Source organism: Barbus barbus (assembly GCF_936440315.1).
Source record: "Barbus barbus genome assembly, chromosome: 28".
Classification (NCBI taxonomy): domain Eukaryota; kingdom Metazoa; phylum Chordata; class Actinopteri; order Cypriniformes; family Cyprinidae; genus Barbus; species Barbus barbus.
Genome location: NC_136756.1, coordinates 28541919 through 28567914, shown reverse-complemented (window position 1 = coordinate 28567914; position 25996 = coordinate 28541919). Strand labels below are relative to the sequence as shown.

At 35.8% G+C, this 25996-nt stretch overlaps 1 protein-coding gene across 2 annotated transcripts in view; it reads left to right on the top strand.

Moving 5' to 3' along the window:
* The window catches only part of LOC306848505 (early estrogen-induced gene 1 protein-like), a 33354-nt gene that overhangs the window by 3483 nt on the left and 3875 nt on the right, over positions 1-25996 (top strand). For both annotated transcript variants that reach the window (XR_013782248.1, XM_079383102.1), the window contains exons 3-10: positions 16366-16486; positions 16713-16742; positions 19641-19757; positions 22727-22773; positions 22895-23025; positions 23658-23753; positions 25166-25334; positions 25590-25711. Coding sequence is in view for 1 of the 2 variants with exons in the window: in XM_079383102.1 (XP_079239228.1) it covers positions 16366-16486; positions 16713-16742; positions 19641-19757; positions 22727-22773; positions 22895-23025; positions 23658-23753; positions 25166-25334; positions 25590-25711 (833 nt within the window). In the remaining variant the exon portion in view is untranslated. The remainder of the gene's footprint in view (positions 1-16365; positions 16487-16712; positions 16743-19640; positions 19758-22726; positions 22774-22894; positions 23026-23657; positions 23754-25165; positions 25335-25589; positions 25712-25996) is intronic.

The window sequence follows — 25996 nt, the reverse complement described above, 5'->3', positions numbered from 1 at the left end:
AAAGTAAAGTAATGCATCAGTAACCAAAAACTTTCGGTTGCATAAACTAAAAACACACACACACACACACACACACACACAAAAAACACTATCATGTTGCTTTTTATGTTCTGCTAAGATAACCATGCATATAGTCATATAATTAAATGTGAAATAAAAAATCAAGGAATGTTATCTACACTTTTTTAACAATTATAGTTAATAATTTTCATTCATTTGCACCAATATAGAAATTCATAGTCATAAACAGCATTCTTTCTCTCCATATATTGCTTCTAAAGGTTTTATAGCACAGCATGGTTTTTCAGATGAGCTTCTATGATGTATTCTTCACAATTTATTTCCACAACAGTTTCAGGTGTGATTCAAAAGAGCAAGACAAATGCTGTGACTGCTTTAAATAGTGTTGGACCTATTTTTGAATAGCTATACATTTTATCGAAACACTTACCTGACACACAAATGCAGATTTTTATTTCTAGAAATGTAGTATTTTCCAATCCATGAATAGTATTTTCTCATAGGAAGTTGGGTGGGCTGAATCTTCGTTAAGCAGCCTTATAATTAGGAGGGTTTGGCCTGCAGTTAAATTAAGCGCATCTCATTCCTCATACGCCTGTGTGAGCGCTGGGACAATAAGGATTTAGAAGGTTTACTAATTTTATGCATTGACCGCAACACTGAAACCGCTGATGTTTATAGCAGATTCTTCTCAGTTATGTAACCAAAACCTCTCAGTTTGTATTTACTGTCATTTGTAATCATCAGGTTCTGTGCTAAAAGTGTCCAGACACACGCCTCATGTTGGATTCATGATTCACAAGCAGAATGTACTCCGTTTACTACAGAATTGATCGTATTCGAAGAAATGTGACCGCACATGTTGCTTGGATGCTTTTTTTTGTTCTTTCCATAAAAGGCTACATACAATTGGTCCGTATAACGTCAAAATATCTCTTTTTTTTGTGTTGTATGCAAAAAAAAAAAGTTCTGATTTTTGGATTGACTTGAGAGTGAATAAATGTTGAATTTTCATTTAGCTGTTTCTTTAAAGATAATAGTTAATTTTCAGTTCATGCAACCAACTTTTGTTGGATTATATGATGATTTGCTTTACTCTGTTTGCAGGCTTAAAGTATTGTAAGTAGTGCTATTCATTGTTACAGGCTGAAAACTGTTTTTACTTAGTGCAACTTTAGTTTTAGGGCTTTTAGATGATGAAAGGAATTTTTGAAAGTTCTAGGGAGGTCTTTTCTAAAAAGCAGCATAACAATCTATAGTTTTACAGCAGGTCTGCTATGCCGCTGTTCTTGAAAGTTTAACCATAAAAAGCACAAACCACTGGGTGTGTGGATCGGCCCCACCAGCCTTTTGCCACATGTTCAGTTTTCCTCTAATTTGTGAAACCTGCGTGTTTTTCTCCTGACAGGCTGTAGTTCAGTTTAATCACAGGTTCAGAAATACGAGCTGCTGCTGTTACAGGTACTCGTGATTACAGCACTTCAAAGATGAATAAAGTCAAGATGAATAATGCAGATATTCCACTTCACATTAAATTAGACATGCTGCAATGTTTCAGTTCCACTGTAAATATGTTCTTCAGAAAAGTGAAAGATTTTACGGTACTGGTATATTGGCATTGGCACTTGAATTATTTTTTAGTCTTCTCTGCTCACCAAGGCTGCATATGTTTGATCAAAAATACAGTAAAAGCAGTTAAATATTTTTACAATTTAAAATGGCTACAGACATCTTTTTCAGAAAATGTTCAGTTAATACCAACACATTCAATGTTTTTTTTTGTCATCATTTATTTTATGTATGATTTTGAATTACTCTTAATGAATTGATTCACCCCAGATGCTGGCACAAAAAAACCCCAAAAAAAACAAACAAACTCAAGCAGCTTTCCTCAATTTTGAATTATTTGGATTCCGTTTGACTAATTTGTACAACAGTATTGTGAATAAAACATGTTTTTATGTAGATTCAAAATAATGCACAATACTATGGAAGCTTGTTTCCGCCACAGGACAAAAATAAAAAAAAATGTGATCTTTTTTTATCTTGGAACTCTGACTTTATTCTTAGAATTGTGAGAGATAAGCTCAGAATTTTGAAATATAAATTCAGTTTTCTTAGAAAAAAATAGCAAGATAAAAAGATGCTGTTACCTTTACTATTTTTATTGTGGCAGAAACATAAAAAATTGTGAGATGTAAACACAAAATCCAGGAAAAAGGTCAAAAATGCGAGGTGTCACTTAGATTATAGAAAAACAGTAAAAACTGCCGACTGTCTAATTTGCAGTGTGTTTTGTCTCAGACTTGCGGGTTCATAACTGCTGATTTGTGAATCTGTGTAAGCAGATTGTCTGGAAACTGTTGACCGTGAGCAGCTGTCTCTTCCTGACCGTGACAATACTGGACGATAAGACTATTCGATATGCATCCAGTGCGCACATATCGACATGTTTCCATGTCCTGCTTTGGGAACGCTCTTCTTATCTCCTGCTTTTCTGTCCTCATTATTCAGCGTCCACACAGAGCGGACATTGTCAGGACTTCAGTCCGTCTCATCTGATTACTTCTGCTGTTTACCAGCAACATCAGAGAAGTGCCAAACATCACAAAACAGCAGGATAAGAGGCTTCGGATAGCGTTCAGTCCCTTTGGGGCGAGTGAAATCCCCTGTTGCAATTAAATTTGAACGTTGAACCTCACAAACACAAGATCTGCTTTGCGTTTTGCACGTATCAGTGATGTTTCAAAGGCCATAAACCCACCCACAATAAATCCGACACGGACTTATCATGATTCAGAGCGGATATTCTGCTTGCTCTCGTAATGAGAGACGGGTCTTTAATGCTGTAAGCAGCTGGGTGGTTCAAAGGGTCAGTCGTTGGCCTTTACGGCTCAGAACTGTAAGTGTCTTTGTGGGGTTTGTGTTATGTAATCGGCGCATTTGGATTTATTATTCGCATTTCGGAAGTCTCGCTCCTCAATGTGCAATAGATATAAATCCAGAACAAGGGCTCATTGGAAACAGTGACATACAGCCTCAGACTTTCTGTCCAGATTTGCGGTTATGCAACTGCGTTTGTAAATTATGCAAAGTCAGCCGGCTGATTGCAGTTGTGCTGTGACCTTTTGACCTCAGCTTTATAAAAGTCACGTGTGACCTTCATTGATTGATGCAGAGTTCAGAACGGTCAATTATTCACGTGTGCAGCTGATTGATTTAACTCAATGTATTGATTTAATTTAGAGGGGAACTTTTATGTATGTCTTTTTTCACCCTCTGTGCATGGATAGTGATGCATATTGTATGCAAAAATGAACGTTTTCTGCAATCTTCAAAGATGCACTCAAACAATCTGTTTTAATAATTGTCAGCTATTCATATGTGTTCAAATGCATAAATCTCATTCAGTCAATGCATTTTCGTCAAGGCAACTATAGACGTCTTGTTTAGAAAATGTTCAGTTAATAACCACACATGCAATGTTCATTTTGTCATCAATAGTTGCGGCAGTGCATCAAAAAACTTAACTTATCAAATCAGCAACTTTATTCAATATTAAATTGTTCAGACGTCTTTTGGGTATTTTGGACAACAATATTGTGAATCTCACACATTTTTAAGTTGATTAAAAGCATTTTTAGTATATGTGAGTCAAAAAGCTCATTAACCTTTAGAACAGATCCTAGTCTTCTGTCTAGTTTCAGCTTCTGTGCATGGATAGTTTGATGCATATTGTATGCAACAACAAGAAGAGATTTCTGATTTCTCCAGTTCCAATTTGACTGACTTGATTGTAATTTCGCAGGTTTATTGTCAATCTGCTGAAAAAGTCATGTTCACCAGTCTGCTGTAATTTTTTGACAGGCTAACGAACCTTTAAAAGATATTCAAGTTTTGTTTGAATCACTTAGTAGCAAGTAATCAAGACATGCTCTTGCAGAGCTGGATATTCTGTTCTGCTTTTTAGATTTATATCCGATTTACCCACAACTTATAATGATATAAAAATGAAAGAAATGGATAAATAAACAAAGGAATATACAATAGTAATGATAATATTAATAAAATAAATAATAAAAACAACAAAAGCAAATAAACTAATTAAATATATACATATAAAAATTTGTATAATAATAATAAAAATAGATATAAATATAATACAAAATAAACAAATTAAATAAATTATACATATAATAAAAATATGAATATTATGATGAATACTAAAATATATAATAATAAAAAATGATTTAAATGTAATAAATTATGTAAAGAAAATCTGAATATAACTGAATAATATAGAAATAGATAAGTAAATATAAGAATATGAAATAATAACAAAAATTAAGTGTATATAATAAAAACAAATATGACTGTTATAATAAATAATAATATTAATAAATATAAAACAAATCTAAAAGGTAAATCAACAATCAGCAAGGTCACTCTACTGCTGGACAATGGACATCATGAGCCGAATGAATGAATGAATGAATGAATGAATGAAGGCAAGAATGGATGAGGATGCTTCTTATTTTAATGATAGTTTTAGTCTATCAGCACCAGTGCTGGTTGTGTTTATACTGTAGAGGTGAGCACAAAAGCTGTCAGCGTGTGTTCGTGTTTGAGCGCTGCTCTCTGTTTCTGCATACGGGCCTGTGTTTAATCTGAACCAGGGGCCTTATTAAAGCAACTTCCTTTCCAAAATCTGATTTGGCCCCTGTGCTGCTGCTGGGCCTGGGGCCGGTGACTCAGGCGCTCCGGTCTGACCCTCCTCTTCCCATCTGGAGGCAAGCGGGTTCAGGCTGGCAAGAGACCGAGAACGAGCGCTTCATTTATTGGACGCTCCGGCTATCACTTCCTGTTTTGATCCGTCTGCTTGGAGCAGAGCATTATGATGCATTTGAGAAAAAAACAAAAATGGCATTAAATAAGTTTTTTATGAGATCATTGTCATGGAAGTGAGTCTTCACTAAGAGCCAGATGTAAACAGATGCTCTGTGTTGTGATTTCAATCTTTTATTTTTAATCTAGTTGTTACTGCTGGATGCTGTAGTTTTGTTAATTTGATAAAATAAACTTAAATTTTGATTGCATTGTAGCCCTAAGTCTGGGATATATAAAGGGCTACAATGAAAAAATCTACAACTGAAATAAACTGAACTATAAATTAATAAAAAACATTAAAACTAATCAAAATAACACTGTAGTAATATGAACATTTAAAACCATTAAAAAGATTAATGTTACTTGAAACTGATATAAAATAAATATATTTTATATCAGTTTATTTCGGCTGTCGCGATAACCACAATATCGCAATACCACGCTATTGACAAGCATAACCGCAGAGGAATGCAACAACCGCAGAAACCGCAATATTTCCATGTTTTCTTTTTCGTAAGGTTACGCCCTTCTCGTTTTAAACTTTGTGCATGTGTACTGAATATTAGTAATGATAACAATCTGTACCATGCTGATTAGTACAGAGGCTCAGTAAATTTGCACTTAACAAGCCTAAACAGACAGCGAATGAGAGAGGGATCGACTGATCGCGTGCGATTACCTGCGTCTGTCCTTCAGGCCGAGCCATGTATATTTGTGAAAACCGGTTGTCATGTCCAAGGAAAGCGAAATCTGTCTTCTGGTCGACGCATTGCTGGTCGGCTGAGCCTTTAAAAGCGGTGCTCAAAGTTCAAATGATTCAACAGCGTGTTTCATTACATCTCTCTTTGAATGAATCGGTGTTTTTGAAAGTGTAGTTGAATGAACGGTTTAAAGACTCACTCAAAGACTAGGGCTGGGTATCATTCAAAAAATTTCGATACCGATACCTTGAGTTCGATACCGGTTCCTGAACGATACTTTTTCGATACCAATTTTATGAAATCAGTTTTAACAAGATTACATTATCTCAAAAAACCCTATTTTTCCAGCTTGTTGACATGTATACAGACTCAAAGACTCATCTCCTGAGCCACTGCACAAAGGAACAAAATATATCCAACACAATAAAGCAGTGCAAATAATGTTAATAAAGCTCAAATAGTTGTCAGTTTACACTAGTGCGTGTTCGTTTTAAAACACCGCTCAGACAGAATCATCATTTCTATTCATTTATTCTAGGTTGTTAAAGACTTTGAAAATCTTTATCCACTTTCATAAGTGGGTGTTTTATTTTCTTTCACCATATGTTTTATTGTTGTTCAATTATGGTGTATTATGTCTGATTATTTGAATGCATAAAAACAACTTTATTCTAAAAATAGCCTTATGAAATGTTTTATTTTTCCTCAGAAATTCTGAGTTCTGTATCTGGTTTTCATGAAGGCATAAATGTATTTAATTTATCTTTAAATTATAAAAAATCAAAGTTTATTTATTTTGGCCAACAAAGGGTGTTTACTATTGAAATTAAAACATGGAAATGTTGTGTGATCATTACAAAAAAAAAAGAGTTTTAATCATTTTAATAGTAGCCTATAGTAGCAGTATGTACTGTCTGCTGAACAATAGTAATATATTTCTGCCGCAGTGTCTTCCACGTTAAACCAAACTTTTATTTTGACGGGTTGCCATAAATACCTTTACAGTTCTGTAGATGATATAGCGCTAGTTTTACTCAAATCAAATGGTAAAATGCTCATGAAGTGACTCTCAGAGCTGTTCTGGAGATGTTGTTCATGTGTTTATGTCCTCATTTAGTGAGACGGCAGACGCTGAAATCACCGCGAGCTTCAGTCTGTGTGATAAACAAAGCGGCGCGCTATATAGAGCAGATTGATCCGTACCGAACGATAAGACGTTTTTCTGGAGTCAGTGCTTCAAGAACCACCACGCACAGACGTATGCAAGACATGGGTTTAAGCTGTCGCATTCCTTGTGTCAAGCCACTCTTGAACAAGAGACAGCGTCAGAAGCGTCTTGACTGGACTGCTGCTGAGTGGTCCAAAGTTATGTTCTCTGATGAAAGTAAATTTTGCATTTCCTTTGGAAATCAAGGTCCCAGAGTCTGGAGGAAGAGAGGAGAGGCACATAATCCACGTTGCTTGAGGTCTAGTGTAAAGTTTCCATAGTCATTGATGGTTGGGGGTGAAAACTTTTGAACAGAATGAAGATGTCCAAATTTTTCTTATTTTGTAGAAATATAATTTTTTTTCCATTTAGTTCTGCCCTTCGGAAGCAACAGAAGCTACTTGCATGTTTCCTGGAAGACAAATTAAGTACAATTTACCTTGATCTTCAAATTCAAAAAGTTTTCACCCCCCGGCTCTTAATGCATCGTGTTTCCTTCAGGAGCATCAGTGAATGTTTGAACCTTTTTTAATTGTTGTGTTTGAGTCCCTCAATCGTCCTCAGTGTGAAAAGATGGATCTCAAAATCATACAGTTACTGCTGGAAAGGGTTCAAATATGCAAAAGATGCTGGAAAACGGAAGATTCTGCAGGACCTGGAGGATTTTTCTGAAGAACAGTGCTCAGTTGAACTGTTCAGAACAAACAAGGGACTCAAACACAACCATCACAAAACAAAAACACAGTCGTAGATCATCCAGGTAACCACACACAGTATTAAGAACCAAGGGTTCCCAAACTTTTGAAGGGGGTTATTTTAATAATTTCAGCTGTTTGTTTATCTTGTGGACTACATGTAAACATCTTTTATGTAAAATATCTTACTCAGGACAGCACTAAATAAAAAATAACATGCATTTTGTATGATCTCTCTTATTTTGTTAAAATTATTCACAGATTCTGCAAGGGGTTCCCAAACTTTTGCATGCCACTGTACACAAAATAATGATCTTTAAAATAGCATCATATGACTCCTTTAATATATAAACATAACATATTTTTCTTAAATATATATACATGCATATATGTGTATTTTTTATATATATATATATATATATATATATATATATACATAATAAATAATATACACAGTACACACATATTATGTAAACAAACTTTTATTTTGGATGCGATTTTAATCATTTGAAGTGAAGTGACGTACTGCCATACTCGGAATTCGTGCTCTGCATTTAACCCATCCAACATACACACACACAGCAGTGAACACACACACACACACACAGCAGTGAACACACACGCGCACACACACACACACACACACACACACACACACACACAGCAGTGAACACACACACACAGCAGTGAACACACACACACACACACACACACACACACAGCAGTGAACACACACACACACACAGCAGTGAACACACACACACACAGCAGTGAACACACACACACACACAGCAGTGAACACACACACACACACACTCAGCAGTGAACACACACCCGGAGCAGTGGACAGCCATTTATGCTGCGGCGCCCGGGGAGCAGTTGGGGGTTCGGTGCCTTGCTCAAGGGCACCTCAGTCGTGGTATTGAGGGTGGAGAGAGCGCTGGACATTCACTCCCTCCACCTACAATTCCTGCCGGCCCGAGACTCGAACCTGCAACCTTTGGATTACGAGTCCGAGACTCGAACCATTAGGCCACGACTTCCCCTCCCCCTTTGACAGCACTAATAAAAATATATTTTAAAATATAATTGAGACAAATATAATAACTGTATATTAGCAAAATATAGTGTAATGACTAATTATTATGAAAAATGTTTATATAAATATTTTTTTTAAATGACAAAAACACAAAGTTACTAAAATTAAAGTGAAAACAAAAAAATATAAAAATAAAATCTACTTTAAAATATTAACAAAAACTCTACTAGTATGATGCTAAACACTGCCCTAAATACTGAAGAACAGCTTCCTCGCTGAAATGAGCCGAACCCTCTGTTTCACCTTCCCTTATCCTGCGCTGTCATGCGGCCAGAGGCTCTGCGTCCGCCAGCAGATAGTATAGGAAGGTCTGCGGTGACGTCAGGCTCTGGGGATGTTTGTCCAAGCGCTGTCAGGGTCTGACACGGACCGCCTGGACTCTGACACGGATGAGAGATAAGAATCCTGTTTCACGCAGCACATTTCTGCTCGACTGAATCGTCTGCAAAAACAGGGCTACAGAGACGTGGAAGAGGATCATACAGCGACTAGGGCGGTCCAAATGGCTGAAAAACTCAATTTCGAATTTTGTACTTAAATATTATCAATATTCGAATTTAAAAGGAATAATTTCAGTCAGGGGGAAAAAAAAGCTTTTGGCTTCTCTCCTGAGGCCACAAGAGGGCGCATTGAGCAAAAATTACTAATGCATGTTTATTCAAAGCAATAAAATAACACAATTATCTTTGAAAAGTGCATAATGTTTAAATAAATGTTTATAAACCATAACAAGTTGCTTAAACAATTAGAAACAAAACAGCATCATGTATGTATAGTTTAATACAAAGGACCAAAAACCAATCACAAAGAGTACGCTTTTCATTTAAAATCATGAGATGCAGTGGGATGGGGAAAAAACGGCATAAAGTCTCAAGACATGTTTTTATAAGTTGAACTTACATTAATTTTACGTGGCTTTCTAAACATGTGGCTCTCTCGTGTGAGACGCGAGTGTAACGGTGATATATGTCCCTCTAGAAAATGCAATAAATATGCGTTCTGTGTGAACGGCTTGGTTTTGCATTGATGTTCTCTCTTTCTGCAATGCTTTGAATGAACAACGTAGCAGCGCCGCATCTAGTGGGTTCAACTGGATAGGCTAACAAAAGCATTAAAATGCAATGACACCTACATCGTCATTGCATCTCGTGTGTCAATGATAAGGCTGCCTGATGCACACCTAAAATTTGAATGCAACGTTTTTCCATTCGAATGTGGATTTTTATTTTAAATTCAATGAATATTCAACATTTTTCAGGGGTACCGTGGTTGGGTTAGTGGTGTAGTGTTGAGTTTGAGTGGCTCATTGTGTTGGTGTTCGCTGAGAGGCCGTGTGCTTTGGGTCAGGGGGGAGGATCTGTCCTCTTTCAGGGCTTCCTCTCTTTAATGAAGCCTCTCTCTTTTGTTTTGTATTCTGGGTTTTGTTCGGAGCGTTCAGCACGCTACATCTCGAGAAATGACACACAATCAGACTTACTGTGTGTTGCATATGAATATTCAGTGCAGAAGCTGTATTACCTGCCATGTGACATACATACATGATTTAGTACATTTTCATAAGTTATTTATACACACACCTTTTTATTTTAGAAAATATAAAATATTTATTTATTTTAAAAAAATTACATTTCAAAAACAAATATATTCTTTAATTTATTTAATAGTATTTTTACACAATTATATTTTTTGCAAAAATTGCATTACATAAACATTGCACGTTATTTAAACTATTTAAGGTTTAAGTTAAATTTTTTTTATCATCTCGTCTTTATTACTGATAATAAAGAGTTTTGAATCTCACCCACCTGCCTGTCATTTTTCTCTCCCAGCAAACCTTTGCTCCCTGCTAGTCTGCCTGGCTCACATCTAATGCATATTTATTCCACATGAATCTCGCTCATGGATCTTTTGTATGCTCTAAATTGTCCCGAATCTCCCAACAATTGGTCCATTCAGGAGCGCTTGATTGGGTTTGCCTTGGCCGCCGTGGGAGAGAGTCGAGCCGAGGGCATGAAAGGAGAAAACGCAAGAACGAAAGCCTGTTGTGTTGTTTGTGGGAGTATTTATTATAGCAATTGGTGCTTTGAAAATGTGATGTTGCATCGATGGATTGGCAGTGTTTCATTACAATACTGGATGTTTAAAGAAAAAGTGCATGCAAATCTTGCATACTTTTTAGGATTTTCAGGATAATTTGAGTGGTTTCTTACTGGCCCAAGTCAAAAACCTTTATCACTCTTTCTCTGTGCATTATGGGTGTCCTCCTTTTCTCTTTCCTCCCATGTTCTGTCAGTGTTACCGTGATTGTGGTTGCTACAGTGATAGAGCAAAGTACTAAGGCCCTGGAATGCTGGGAAAGAATGTGTCGGGGGGAGAGAATGAACCAGACGGGCTCTGATAACAACAAGTGCTGGAACAGAAGAAACGCACGATACTAAACCCTCTGATGACCCTCATCGTGTTTCTCGGCTGCTTCAGTGCTGCTTCATAAATGATAGGCAGATATTGTTGCAGATACTACGGATTCTTGGAATCCGTGTGTGTGTGTGTCTATATCTTAAAAGGTAAATTAAATTATTCATGAATAAAGTGAATCTTTTTTTATTCCTATCAGATTGTTTTTATGTTTGGCGACATGTGTAAAAATGCACTACTGTTCAAAAGTGTCTTTTAACGTTTTTGCTCAAGCTGCATTTATTTTATTAAAAATACAGTAAAAAAAGTGAAATATTATTACTGTTTTCTACATGAATATATAGTCAAATTTAATTTATTTCTGTGATGCAGCGCTGAATTTTCAGCATCATTACTCCAGTCTTCAGTGTCACATGATCTTCAGAAATCATTCTAATATACTGATTTACTGCTCAGGAAATATTTCTGATTATCATTAATGTTGAAAACTGACACATTTTATTTTTCAGGATTCCTTGATAAATAGAAAGTTCAAGAGAACCGCATTTATTTGAAATGGAAATCTTTTGTAACATTATAAATGTCTTTACTGACACGTTTGACAAATGTGACTAGTTCTGTTATTTCTATTCTCGTTGAAGTTGTTTCTGTTTCCTAAAACACATTTTTAAGCATGTTTGGGCTATTAAAAATATGTCACGGTCTCTCAGAGGCCCCAAACAGAGCACAGGGTTATGGTTTGGGTTAAACTGTAGTTAATTTGCTTTATATAAAACAAGTGTGTGGTGTGTCCTCATTTAGATGAACGTGTGTGAGTGTAAGCAAACATGTATGCAGTTAGTTTTAGGCCGAGAGCATGAAACTGAGTCACACACTAATGCCACTCCTCAGTGCGGTGTGTGTGTGTGTGTGTGTGAGTGTGTGTGAGTGTGAAGAAGGATTAGGAACAGATGCCGTTGTTGGCGAAAAGCCACATTAGCAGAACGTTTTGTAGATGGAGATGCTCTGGTTCTGTTCTGATCTCTCGTGTGTGTTTATATCCACCAAATCCATGATGACATACTGTTTTAAAAGCATTCAACAGTTTTATTTTATCCAGCTGCTAGCAAATCCACTCAAACCTGCAGAAACCTGTGAGGTTTCTGAGAACTTCTGAGTGGTTTTAGGGTAGCTAGGGTGTTCTGGGTGGTTGCTAGTCAATTGCTTTCTGTTTCATTAACGTAACATTTGCCATTCTAATTTAAAGTCAGCTAATACCTCCCTCAGTGGTTACTTATTAAAAACTGAAAGTTGCTGTTAGGGTTGCTTCCTCAGTCGTATTATTAGACGTATAGCAGATGGTCAGAAGCTCATGAATATTCAGTACTGTTTGTTCATGCTTCTCTTTACATTCCCAAAGACAATCATGAGTTTGTGTGAATGTTTGTGTGTATATTTGACTTGACGCTTGTGTGTTTGTATAGTAAATAAGCGCCGGGTTTGTGAATGTAGACTTTTTAGCAGTTCCCATCCCGTCTGTTTGCAGTCTTCAACGGGTAAGAACTAGTGATGCACCAAAAATGACCGAAGCCACTGTGATAGCCAAAGTCACTGACAGAAAATGAATTACAGCTTATTCAATGATGCATTTTGACTGTCAGTGTGTATGTCATGCGTACAACTTAGATAACCAGTAAACATGTCAACTGTGTGGATGCTAGTGCTGGGTTGACAATATCGATTTGTAATTTTTAATCCATCTTTGTTTTCATGAACCGTAATCTTTTAGTGTCTGCTTGTGTTTGGTTGATTCGTGAACAAAACTTCACTAAATATTATTTGCTGCGTGCTTACGTTGCCATCTAATAATACAATCTAATAATTGTTTTTCCACTTAATTTGACACTTTAGAAAGTCAAAGTAATAAAATATTAAAACCAGAATGGATGATGTGAACACCAAAGTTGGTGTTCAAAGTTAACACTCATGGATTAACTGGTCAACACTGCACCAGTGTTCAGGTGAAAATATCAAAAAATAAACCCACAAAACAATATATTTTTACGTTTATTTATTCATTTTATTGAAACATTGTAAATATTTTTCCTTGCACCAAAATGTCTTCACATTCAATGTTTTCAATACATGTACAGAACATGTTCTTACAACAATTAAACATGATGTCAAAGCAAATCAGTGCAAAGACACAAACATATTCTTATTTGGTCCATATGTACTCTTAATGTCGTAAGGTTTATAATGCTGACATTTATCAGGTTAAACAACAGCGTTCCATTCATTACCATAAACACCGAATGCATGTTAATGCTCACTAATCAAAGTCTGTGCTGGTGTTTGGACCTCCTTGGAGAGAATAGTCTCATTCTGTTTTTCAGCACGACGAGATGCGTTTCTCTGCAGTTTTCAGCCAAGCATCACAAATTGCCCCTGTAAATTTGAAAAAAAAGAAAAAACAAAACAGGATCATTTTACATCCATTTATCAAAACTATTATCAGGTGAAATGTCAGAGACCAGTATGAATTGCAATACAAGAACAGTTCACCCAAAACTGAAAATTCTGTTATCATTTATTTATCCTCATGTGGTTCCACACCATTTATGTCTTCTGAGGAACACAAAAAAATATATTTTGAATAATCTACAGAAGAAATGCATTGGACCACTCTGATACTTTTGCATTTTTTTAAAAGCTTGATATTGATTGGCATATACTGACATTATAAGGACAAGCAGGTCTGAAAAAGAAAGAAGGGCATACAGCATTAGAACAACACAAGGGTGAGTAAATTAAGACTTAAAGGGTTAGTTCACCCAAAAATGAACTAAGTGAACTATCCCTATAAGGAAAAGCATTTAATTCATAGTAAATGTATTTTGTAAAAAGAAAATCAGTCTTACTAGAAAATGAGTCTTTGACGACAGAGACAAAGTCACAATTCCAAGTGCATACTAATCTCTCTGCGTTGAAGTTGGACGACTCCTATCAAAATGAATGCACATAAGTGAAGTGAGATACTGCCAAGTATGGTGACCCATACTCGGAATTCATGCTCTGCATTTAACCCATCCAACACACACACACACACACACACACACACAGCAGTGAACACACACACACACACACACACACACACACACACAGCAGTGAACACACACACACCGTGAACACACACCCGGAGCAGTGGGCAGCCATTTATGCTGCGGCGCCCGGGGAGCAGTTGGGGGTTCGGTGCCTTGCTCAAGGGCACCTCAGTCGTGGTATTGAGGGTGGAGAGAGCGCTGGACATTCCCTCCCCCCACCTACAATCCCTGCCGGCCCGAGACTCGAACCCGCAACCTTTGGATTACGAGTCCGACTCTAACCATTAGGCCACAACTTCCCCAATAAATGGGACAGAGCAAAGAAAATGGCGTCTGTGAAAAATATTTCAGATGGCTGAGGTGCGCACACGAGAAAATGTCCCGGATATAACTAACAACACTCAATAGTGTTAATAAGGTTGACGCTCTAGCCTCGTTCAGACTGTCAGCCAAAATCCGATTTTTGTGCAAATCCGATTGAAATCCGATCATATTTAAATAGTCTGAACGGCAACGAACTACATGAAATCCGATTTGTGCAAATCTGTTTTGAGCTACATTCGTATTTGGTTAGGAATCCTATTCAAATCGCATTTCTGGAAATCTGATTTAGTCTGGACGGTCAGATCGGATTTAGCGTAGCTTTTTCACGTTCTCACGCCACGTAAAACGTAAATATGTCAGACATTTTTGCAGAAAACATGCTGAACATCTCTGCAGAAACAAGCTTGTGTCGTTGCGAAGTGCAAGTCAAGCGGAATAAAACAATATACTGCTAGTATACGCACCGCTTTGTGTTTTGAAAGTAGCGGAGACGACAAAAAAAGAAAAAAGCAAAGTAGCGGAGGTCGGCAGCACGGAATAAAGCCACACATTCAAGCTTTTTTTTCATAGCAATATCTAGCAATGCTGAATCACCGGCATTTAAACTGACAGTAATCAAAAAAAGGTCACGGACAGGTTAGTACTGACAGGATAGCACTATCAGTAAGGCAATTGCAAAAAACAGCATTATTTGTCAGAAACGTTAGCATAAACGTTATAACGTGTAGGTTACAGAATGAAATGAAATATGCAAACACTAGCGGACGTTTATGCCATTTCATTCAGTATACTAGTTACATTTTCAAATAGTTATGCTAAAAACATTCATAAGAGCACTAGACAACCATCTATATAGCCATGGTTATTGATGAAAACTACAACAGTAATATGTGTTGTTGCATGAATAATAAACAACTGATAAAATTATCCACCCATAACTTAAAGTATTTTGATGCAATAAATATGGTATAATTTAAAGATGTTCATCCCTCCAAAACAGAGAAAATATTTCACAAACATCTACATCTCTGTCTCTTTTATAGTGTTTAGTGTTTATTATGAGTTGTATTTGCGGGGGTTATTATATCACAATTCTTAACCCCACCCCAGACCTCACTTTTTTTGTGTTATATCACGAAATAAACATGAATGAACATCAGAAGGTATGCTGAACTATACAATAAAATGTACTGAAATGTATTATGTCTCATATAATTAATCAGTGTTTCAAACATGGAAATACGCCAGTAAAATGGCAATAAGTCACATTACATTTACCTCAGGAAAGCCATTCAATATCTATATGATCGCTATAGGTAGAAAAATAACTCTAGAGAGCTAAATGTGTGTTATATTACATAATCATTACTTCACCTGATAGCGATGTCTTCATTAACTCGAACTTAAACATGGTTATATCATTAAGAAGTGCATATAACAACTACCTTATGTGCAGTTTATTAGCAATTTTATTTAAATATTTTAGTTTGTTTTGCTATAAATGAGAACTTTCATTTACAGTGATTCTGTGAAAACTCATTTCAGTGCATGACTGGTAGGAACAGAAGCAGGCATTGTGTCAATCATTGAGCACATGTACTATAATATAATGTGAATACACTTTTTACATTAGAACTAAACGCTTCAGAATGGCTCTTCTATTGAAATAAACTCCCTTCGGTTTTGTTGAGGAAAGAGAGATTTAATTGATCCTAGTTCCTTACCTTTGAAGGTCTGGATCTTCTCCAGTCGCTGACGGCCTCGAAACGCTTTACTACTTGACCGGCCATCACAAACAGACCCACAGCTTGAAACATTAGCAGAGAGTCGATATCACAACCAACATCAACATATCATCAGTGTTCAGTCTGGATCTGCGACTCGAGCATGTGTCTGAAATAACAGTCCTGGATCTTTGTTCTCTCGCCCACAGAGAAGAAGTCCACCAGAACGCTGTTTGCTGGAGGAAGAGGTTCTCCTTTGTATGCAAAATGAGCGCCAACCCCAACACTGGCGTTCTGGACCCCTGCGTGTGTCGCATCTCTGTCAGGAAGGTAAGATGAGTTCTTCACGGTTTAGTCTCATTGAAGCAAGGTTAGGTTTGAGGTCTTGCCGAGTTTGAGTTGAACTTGGAGCTCAAATTAAACTTTTTGGTCAGCTTGAAGTGTTGCTCATGAAGGGTGAGGTTGTGTTTAGGCGTGTTGAGATAAACATCGATGCCTTTCAGTGCGTCTGACTGTCCCTTCTCTGAACTTCACACTCTTCCTGTTTTCATTACAGGAACTCAAAGGAGGAAAAGCATATTCAAAGGTGAGTGGAAGCTTCCACATCTTTCCTTACTGTACATTTATATATACAATGGAGATTGTAGAATCTAACATTCATTCAAAGGCTTGAATATTAATTTAACAATTAAAATTTAACATTAATTCAAATCTCTTTAAAATAAACCTAAAACTTAACCCCCAGTAATTATTATAAAACATTAATAATAATAATTTATTATTTTTTTAAGAAAGAAATGTATACTTTTAATCAACAAGGATGCATTAAATTGATCAAAAGTGACAGTAAATGTTAAAAAAGATTTCTATTCCAAATAAATGCTGTTCTTTTGAACTTTCTATTCATCAAAGAATCCCAAAAAATAAAATGCATCACAGTTTCAACAAAAATATTTGGCAGCACAATTGTTTTCAACATTGATAATAATCAGAAATGTTTCTTGAGCAGTAAATCAGTATATTAGAATGATTTCTGAAGATCATGTTACACTGAAGACTGGAGTAATGATGCTGAAAATACAGCTGCAGATCACAGAAATAAATTACATTTTACTATATATTCACATAGAAAACAGCTATTTGAAATTACAATAATATTTCACACTATTATCATTCTAAATGTATTTTTAATCAAATAAATGCAGCCTTGGTGAGCAGAAGCCACTTCAAAAACATAAAAATATTACTGGTTTTATTAGTGGTGTAAGTCAAGCATGATCATTATTACTTATGAATTCACATAAAATGTCTTCTGTGCATAATATAGGGAGGATCATGATCTGAATGCCATGATATGCCTTTGACTTTGTTGCATAAAGCTTTGAATATGCACAGGATCGGTCTCTCTTCCATCTTGTTTTTCTATCACAATATGTTATAAAGAACCGTGTCAATTTGAAATCAAGCAGTAAAAAATAGCAAACTGAAATTATTGCCTCTCTGATATTTTCATTGGTCAGTGGATTCCCAATTTGAACTTCTTTTGCTTTCAAAATTAAGCATTGCTTTTGCGAATGCATGGTTTTCTCTTGATATCCTTGCAAAACATTAAAATCACACAAACCTCATCATGTGAAAAGCCTTTACAAGGTGTTATTGGAGTCATACATCACTTTAACACTCTACAGTCATTAAACTTCACAGCATTATCGTGTACAGGAGGCACTAACTCACCTCGAGATGATGTTGTAAACTCATTTGTCTGGCTTGTGACAAGATTTACACGCTCATTATAATGCCATGGTCATTTGACTGCAGGTTTCAGGCATGTGACGCTTATCTTACATAAGCAATGCTTAAAAGACCATTCAAACTCGGGGCTTGACCCGCCGTTACCCATAAGTGCCCTAGATAGCAGACAGAGGCGGGAATGCTTCATTCTTCACCAGTTAATCAACTTTTCCTTGTATTCTTCCCTGCAGCGGGGCTAAGTTTGGATTTCCTCCATCTAAAAATACTTGTGCTCCGCAGGAGAAGGGCTCTTTAAATAAATGTATCTGGCAGCGGTAGGTGTTCAGGGAAATGAACCCTTGGGGAGATGTGACAATAACTCAACAGGATGTTTAACTAGCAGCCGCCTACTAAACATTTACCGAACGCTCAGACGTCCAACAGGAATGACGCTTTGCTGTGTCAAAATAGCCAATAATGAATGTACTGCAAGTTGCTCTAGTTGAGAAAATGTCTGTTAATTGACTAGAAATGACTAGAAATTAATTGACTAGAAAAAGTGATCTGTTCAACAAAATATCAGGCAATTATAAGTTTAGACTTGCATTATCATGAGACTAATGGTTGCACAACAGAACAGAAAAAGAAACTGAAAGCAAGGAGGCATTAAATGAATAGTAAAGACATTTATAATGTTGCAAAAGATTTCAATTTCAAATAAATGTGCAGACAGAAATACAAGAAAAATAAATGAAAACACAAGTAAAACAGAAACATAATATTTTTTTAAAATGAAGCCAACGGGAGCAAAAAGAAGGGAAAGTAAATAGAAATCCAAGTAATTAAAAAAATAATAAACAAATAAATAAAGAAAATTCACTTTTTTTTAAATCAAGCACGGTAATATACAAGGCACAGTAATGCAAGAAATTTATTTAAAATGATAAATAAATAAATAGAAAGGAGAGAAAAAAACCCCAAGAAAACAAATCAAGCCAACGGAGTGAAAATAAGGGACAGTAGACAATTTTAAATAAATAGTAGAGAACAGAATAAATAAATAAAATAAAATAAAACCATAACTTCTGTTTAATTCAAGCAATGTTACAAAAAATAATGTTCTTTTGAACTTTCTATTCATCTGTGAATCATCACTGATTCCATAAAAATATGAGCAGCACAACTGTTTTTAACACTGATAGTAATAATAAATGTTTCTGGAGCAGTAAATCAGTATATTATTATGATTTCTGAAGGATCATGTGACACTGAGTAATGATGCTGAAAATACAGCTTTGATCACAGAAATAAATTACATTTCACAATATATTCAAATAGAAAGCAGTTATTTTAAATTCTAATATTTCACATTTTTACTGTATTTTTTATAAAATACATGCAGCCTTGATGAGCAGGAGAAACTTGTGACTTCTGAATTACCTCCAGAAGTGGATTATTCTGGGAAAAATGTGATTCATTTTGTCGTGACTGTGGTATTCTGGTATGGACGGATCTGGTATTCCCCTGCAGCTCGGCTCAACTTATAATCAAATTAGTTTTGAAAGGCAAAGTTTCAACAAACTGTTGGCTGAGAAAGAGCAGGAGGGAACGAGTCTGATGTGCACCATATGCTCTATACGCTGCCAAACTATATACATGTACATATTTCACATTTGGCATGGCATGATGGGAATCCTGTGCTTATAAACAAACGTCAGTGTCAGCCGGGTCTGTATGTGTGTGATCCTCTCAGCTGGGCTTTGCTGATCTGAACATGGCGGAGTTTGCTGGCTCGGGCTCCACCGCACGCTGCTGTCTGCTGGAGGGATACGACACCAAGAACACCCGGCAGGACAACTCCATCCTGAAGGTCAGAGGTCAAACACCAGCTCACATACTGCAATACCCTTTTTATTTATTAATTTATTTTTTTCCCCCACACTCATTTATCTCATTTATTAGGAACATTTTCATTTTCCTAATAAATGAGAATGTTCTAGTGAGTGACAAGTTAATTATAAATAAATAAAAATAAATGTAATTTTTTTTTTTTTTTTTTTTTTTTTTTAAATCAAGCCCAGGTTGAAATTTGAAAAATTAATTTAAAAAATAAAATATAAAAATACATAAATAAAACAGATGCTTACAAACAAACAAACAAATAAATAAATAAAAATCCAGCTGAACAGGGTTCAAATACAAGTGACAGTAGCTAGAAAAGCAATAAATTAAATAACCCTACAAACTAAAACTAAACCAACAGGGGTGCAAATACATATATAGGCACAGTAGAGAGAAATTCAAGAAATTAATGTAAAACAAATAAATAAAATAAAAAATTAATACATAAAAAATAAATGAAATATATAAATAATACAGAAAATTAAAATTTTTCAAGTCAAGCCAACAGGGGAGCAAAAACAAGGGACAGTAGACAGAAATGTAAGAAATTAATTTACAATTATAAATAAATACATAACATGAAAATAAATAAATACATAAAAATAGATGATAATATATAAGTAAAATAGAAACTTAACATTCTTAAAACCAAGCCAAAAGAGGTGCAAAAACAAAGGGCAGTAGATTGAAAATAAAATAAATAAATGGTAAATAAACAAATAAATAATAACTAAATTAAAATAAATAAATAAATAAAAACAGGAACTTCACATTTTTAAAATCAAGCCAGTAAGGATGGAAATACAAGTGGCAGAACACAGAAATGCAAGAAATGAATTATAAACAAACAAATAGTTTAATAATAATAAAAAAAAAAACAGAAACGTAATATTTTTCAAGACAACGGGGGTACACATACAAGGGACAGTACACAGAAATTCAAGAAAATCATTTTGAATAAATAAAAGAAAACCAGAAACTCAACATGTTTAATATGAACAAAAAGAAAACAATAACACAAAAGGCATTCGATACACTAAATCACAATATTTTATTATCTAAATTATCACATTTTAATTTTTCAGAAGATACAATAAAAGAGATTGAGTCTTATCTTACATCAAGGAAACAGTGTACCCGGATTAATACATACATATCTTCTTTACGAGATTGTCCCACAGGGGTTCCTCAGGGCTCAACCCTAGGGCCATTACTCTTTAGGTTGTATTTGAATGATCTTCCAGATGTTTGTCCTGATGTTCATATTCAAATGTACGCAGATGACATTGTGATATATGTACATGACAAAACAAAAGAAAAGGTGGCACAAAAATGATCTATTGCAATGACAATTTTAGATTGGTTTACTCAGTGCTGCTTAACATTTAAATGTTCGTAAAAGTGCATGTGTGCATTTTAAAATTAAAAAGGAGGAGGTCCAACCAGCTATATTAGTTAATGGTGAAAAATTACTAATTGTACCAGATTTTAAGCATCTTGGAGTTATTTTAGATTCTCATTTGACATTTGAAAAGCATGTTTGAAAAATAGTTTGTGCAGTGTCACCTCAACTTAGAAATTTTACATTTATACGGAGTCAACTTTCAATAGAAGCCTCAAGAGTTTTTTTTAAATCTTTGATCTTTTCTCATTTCTCTTATTGTATTACTTCATGGTCGCAAGCAGGAAAATCTACTCTTAGACCTTTATATATTTTGTATAAACGTGCTCTAAAAGTATTCGATAGGAAACCTTGCAGGTATCATCATTGTTTGATTATTGATAAGTATAATTTTTTTTACTTTTGACAATGTTATTGGGTTTTATAATTGTTGTCTAATGTGCAAAATTGTTAACAATCTTGCACCCTCACAGTTTTTTCTTGTACTGAAAATATAAGACAAACTAGAGCTTCGTCTAGAGGTGATGGTGCAGTGAATTTTAGAGCTACTGATTTTGGTCGTTCAGCTTTCTCTGTAAGGGCTGTTAATAACTGGAATAATAAACCAATTACTATAAGACAGTGTTCTACTTTAGCACAATTTAAGCTACATTTGTAATCGTGGTTAAAAACGAGTCAGGTGTGTGACCATTGAGTATTTCTGTGTTTTTAATGAAATTGAGTTGTAAGATTTTTATAATTGTTTGTAGGATGATGCTTTGCATTATTTATAGGGGATATTTTGTAGAAATTTGGTTTGTAGTTTCTATGTGAGAAATCATATTTTTTATGTTAAATTTGACTTTAAATGGTATTATACTGATGTTTTTTTGTCACATAATTAGTTTTGTATTCTCCTGCCCAGGGACAGCAGATGAAACTGAGCTCTGTAGCTAATTCTGGGGCAGTTTTCGGACTGTCTGTTGTCCCTGTCAAATAATGAATTAAAATAAAAAACACCCTAGGTTTCTAAGAATGTGATTATGGGATTGTGATTGCACACAAGGGGGAAGTCGTGACCTAATGGTTAGAGAGTCGGAGAGTCGGACTCGTAATCGAAAGGTTGTGGGTTCGAGTCTCCGGCCGGCAGGAATTGTAGGTGGGGGGAGTGAACGTCCAGCGCTCTCTCCACCCTCAATACCACGACTGAGGTGCCCTTGAGCAAGGCACCGAACCCCCAATTGCTCCCCGGGCGCCGCAGCATGGCTGCCCACTGCTCCGGGTGTGTGTTCACGGTGTGTGTGTGAGTGTGTGTGTGTGTGTGGATTTGTTCACTACTCACTGCTGTGTGTGTGCACTTGGATGGGTTAAAGGCAGAGCACCAATTTCGAGTATGGGTCACCATACTTGACAATACGTCACGACTTTACTTTACACACATTTCTGCTCTCTCCTGCGTGATGGTTATGTCATGAGTTGAAGTCTAGGGAGTAAGTTATGCAAGCATTGTTCTTCATTTGTGAAAATCTAATATGTTCTTTCCTGTCATTTTGAAGGTGACCATTGGAATGACCCTCTTATCCGGAGATCCGTGTTTCAAAACGTGAGTGTGTGGCCCACACATGAGCTGTGGCGCCTCCTTCAGGCTGATGCATGACATTATGAGGAATGTTAATGATTTCATGAGTGTCAGACATTGTAAAAGTCTTTTTCTGTATAATTAGTCCCCCAAGCACTGCCAAATGTATATCTGTGGCCGGACGAGACCCTTCCCTGCAGCTGGACTGTAAAGGAGAAGGAACCGCTGAGGTTTTCCCCCGACTGGCTAAACAGAGACCTTCTATATTCAGCTCTGGTAAAAAAAAAAAAAAAAACTTTATTAAAGGCGTATTTTGTCACAGACGTGAATGAGAGTCATTAATTAGCCAGTAGTAATAAAGAAATCCTAATATGTGACCCTGGAGCACAAAAGCAGTCATAAGTAGCACAACAATACATTGTATGGGTCAAAATTATCAATTTTTCTTTTATGCCAAAAATCATTAGGATATTAAGTAAAGATCATGTTCCATGAAGATATTTTGTAAATTTCCTACCATAAATATATCAAAACTTCATGTTTGATTAGTAATATGCATTGCTAAGAACTTCATTTGAACAACTTTAAAGGTGATTTTCTCAATATTTAGATTTTTTTTGCACCCTCAGATTCCAGATTTTCTAATAGTTGTATCTCAGTCAAATATTGTCCTATCATAACAAACCATACATCAGTTTATCCAGCTTTCATATAATGTATAAATCTCAATTTTGAAAAATTGACCCTTATGACTGGTTTTGTGGTCCATGGTCAGATATTTCAAAGAATATCATAGTGCATGTCCAGTAAACTTCATGTTTATGTTCTTTTGTTAGTGGTATCATTGTTAATATTCAGTACAGTGTTTCTGTGTTCATTTTGAATGATGTTTTCTGTCTTGACTTCAGCTCTTCCTGAGGATCAGGGTCAGAGTCCTGATGAATCGTTTCACACGGGTCATTCACGCAACTCGAGTTATGCCAGTCAGCAGAGCAACCTATCAGGTGTGTGCGTGTTTACATTGACTGTCTTTCCATAAGAAAGGAAAGCCCATTGAATTCTGTACGTTTCTTGCGTGTCTTCGCCAGTTGCTGATTCAGGAAACACGCCTACAGCTTCCCGTCTTTTTTCCCTGCTTTAGGTCCTGACACGCCGCTATTGTGTGGGAATGTTTGTTTAACATACTGCTACTGACAGTTCAGGAGCACTTACGGCAAAAACACTTAAGCTCTTTCACGTGACTCAATGTTCCGCAGGACATTCAACATGCAAATCTCATCAGCTACAGCTCGTTTGTGTGCTTTTATCAAATTATTGCTGCGTTTCATCTGTCTTTGCAATGGCAGGTCCAGTTTTGCATCTGAATAAGTTATGACATGGATTAAGTACATTTTAAGTAATAAATCCATAGTTTTTAAAGTAAAACCAAAACCATAAAAAATATTTGCTTTTCTAATAAAGTCAAATGAATGAAATGGAAAATATACGTTAATTGAAATTAAATAAACTGAAATAAAATCTAAAAAAAAAATGTTTTTATTTTAAATCATTTTATTTCAGCTCATTTAGTTTAACTTGTAGTAAAACAAAAATATATGAAAAATATCTCTGTCTGTCTGTCTGTCTGTCTGTCTGTCTGTCTGTCTGTCTATCTATCTATCTATCAAAATGACATGATCAAATTTCTAAAACTTCAACTAAAATTAAAGGATTAAAATATAATATAATGTATTATAATTATAAATATTATAACTATTTTTGAAAATAAAAGCAAAGAATAAAAAAAAATAGTACTGAAAACTATCTGAATTATACTAAAATAACATTGATTAAATGTTTAAATGTGTTTTAAATAATATTGTTTTAATAAATTATTTAAATATTCATCATGTTATTTTCATATGATTTTGACTGATGTTTGACTGAAAATTGTCAAACTTTATAAGATATATATAATTTCTTGTCATGCATATTTTTTGTATTATTTTATTGATTTTTAGTACTTATTGTTTACTTGCTGTCATCTGATGTTGGTTTTGTATTTCTTTTTCTGTAACTCTGTTAATTGCCAACATTTACCACTTTAATTAAAACAAATGGTCTAAATTTTTCTCAGGAGAAGGTCAAAGTTCTTGATAGTCAGAGTGAAATGACATTTCATGAAACAAACTTGCACTGAACGACTACTTTTTCATCAGTGAAAAAAGCTAGGATGTTTTTCTTTTCGAAGCTCAAATATATTTACTAAGACCACTTTCTGCATCCTGCAAACATAAAATCGCTCTTCTGCGAAGCTTCGGTACTTTTCATGTGGGGCTTGAAGTGTTGCATGATGATTATTGATCGCATGCGTGTGTGTGTGTGTGTGTGTGTGTGTGTGTGTGTGTGTATAATGAATCTGTGTGTTTGTGCTCAGGCTACAGCACCGAACACTCCTGCTCCTCCAGTCTGTCTGATCTGACCCATCGCAGGAACATATCTACAGGCAGCAGCGTGAGCGCCGACCCCCCGTCTGAGAGTGACACCCGTCCTGAGCGGCCTCCGCGACCCCCGCGGCCCATGTTACCCTCCAACAGACCGCTACGGTACGGCCACGGCAGCCGCCTTGAAATGAAAGCAGTTATATCTGCTGTTTATTCAGCTATAGGGATTTCCTGGGTTTCTTCTGCGGGGCGTATTTGGAGTTTCTCTGGCCTTTGAATGGAGATTTACTACTGATCACAGAACTGTACTTCACTCACAATCACAGCTTTTGCCTAATTTGCCGATTGTGCATTCATTGCGATTTATCGTGCAGCCTTGACAGTAAATGTAGCTGGCATTTCTTCTGTGTATTCCAGGAGGAAGCAGGATTCGGTGGAGGATCACCCGACCTGGGTCAACGACACGCGTATCGACGCAGTCGACATCGTGGAGAAGATCGTCCAGAGTCAGAACTTTTCTGACATCAGTAACAATGAAGGTGAGTTTCAGATCACAGGACAAGAGCACTGATGTATTGTACCTTTGTAGTGGAAATACACGCGTCTGCTTACGGAACTAATAATTACTGCATCAAAACAAGAGCTTAAACTTTGGTAGCTAGGTACGGATTTAAGAAAAATCAAGCATGATTAATGAAATGCTTTATTGCAGATTTACATTGAGTTCTGATTTATACATTTGAGTCTTGATGCAGGTATTTAGATGGTAATATACATGCTTTATATGCTGAAAATATATCTGATATATCATTGCAATAGATATC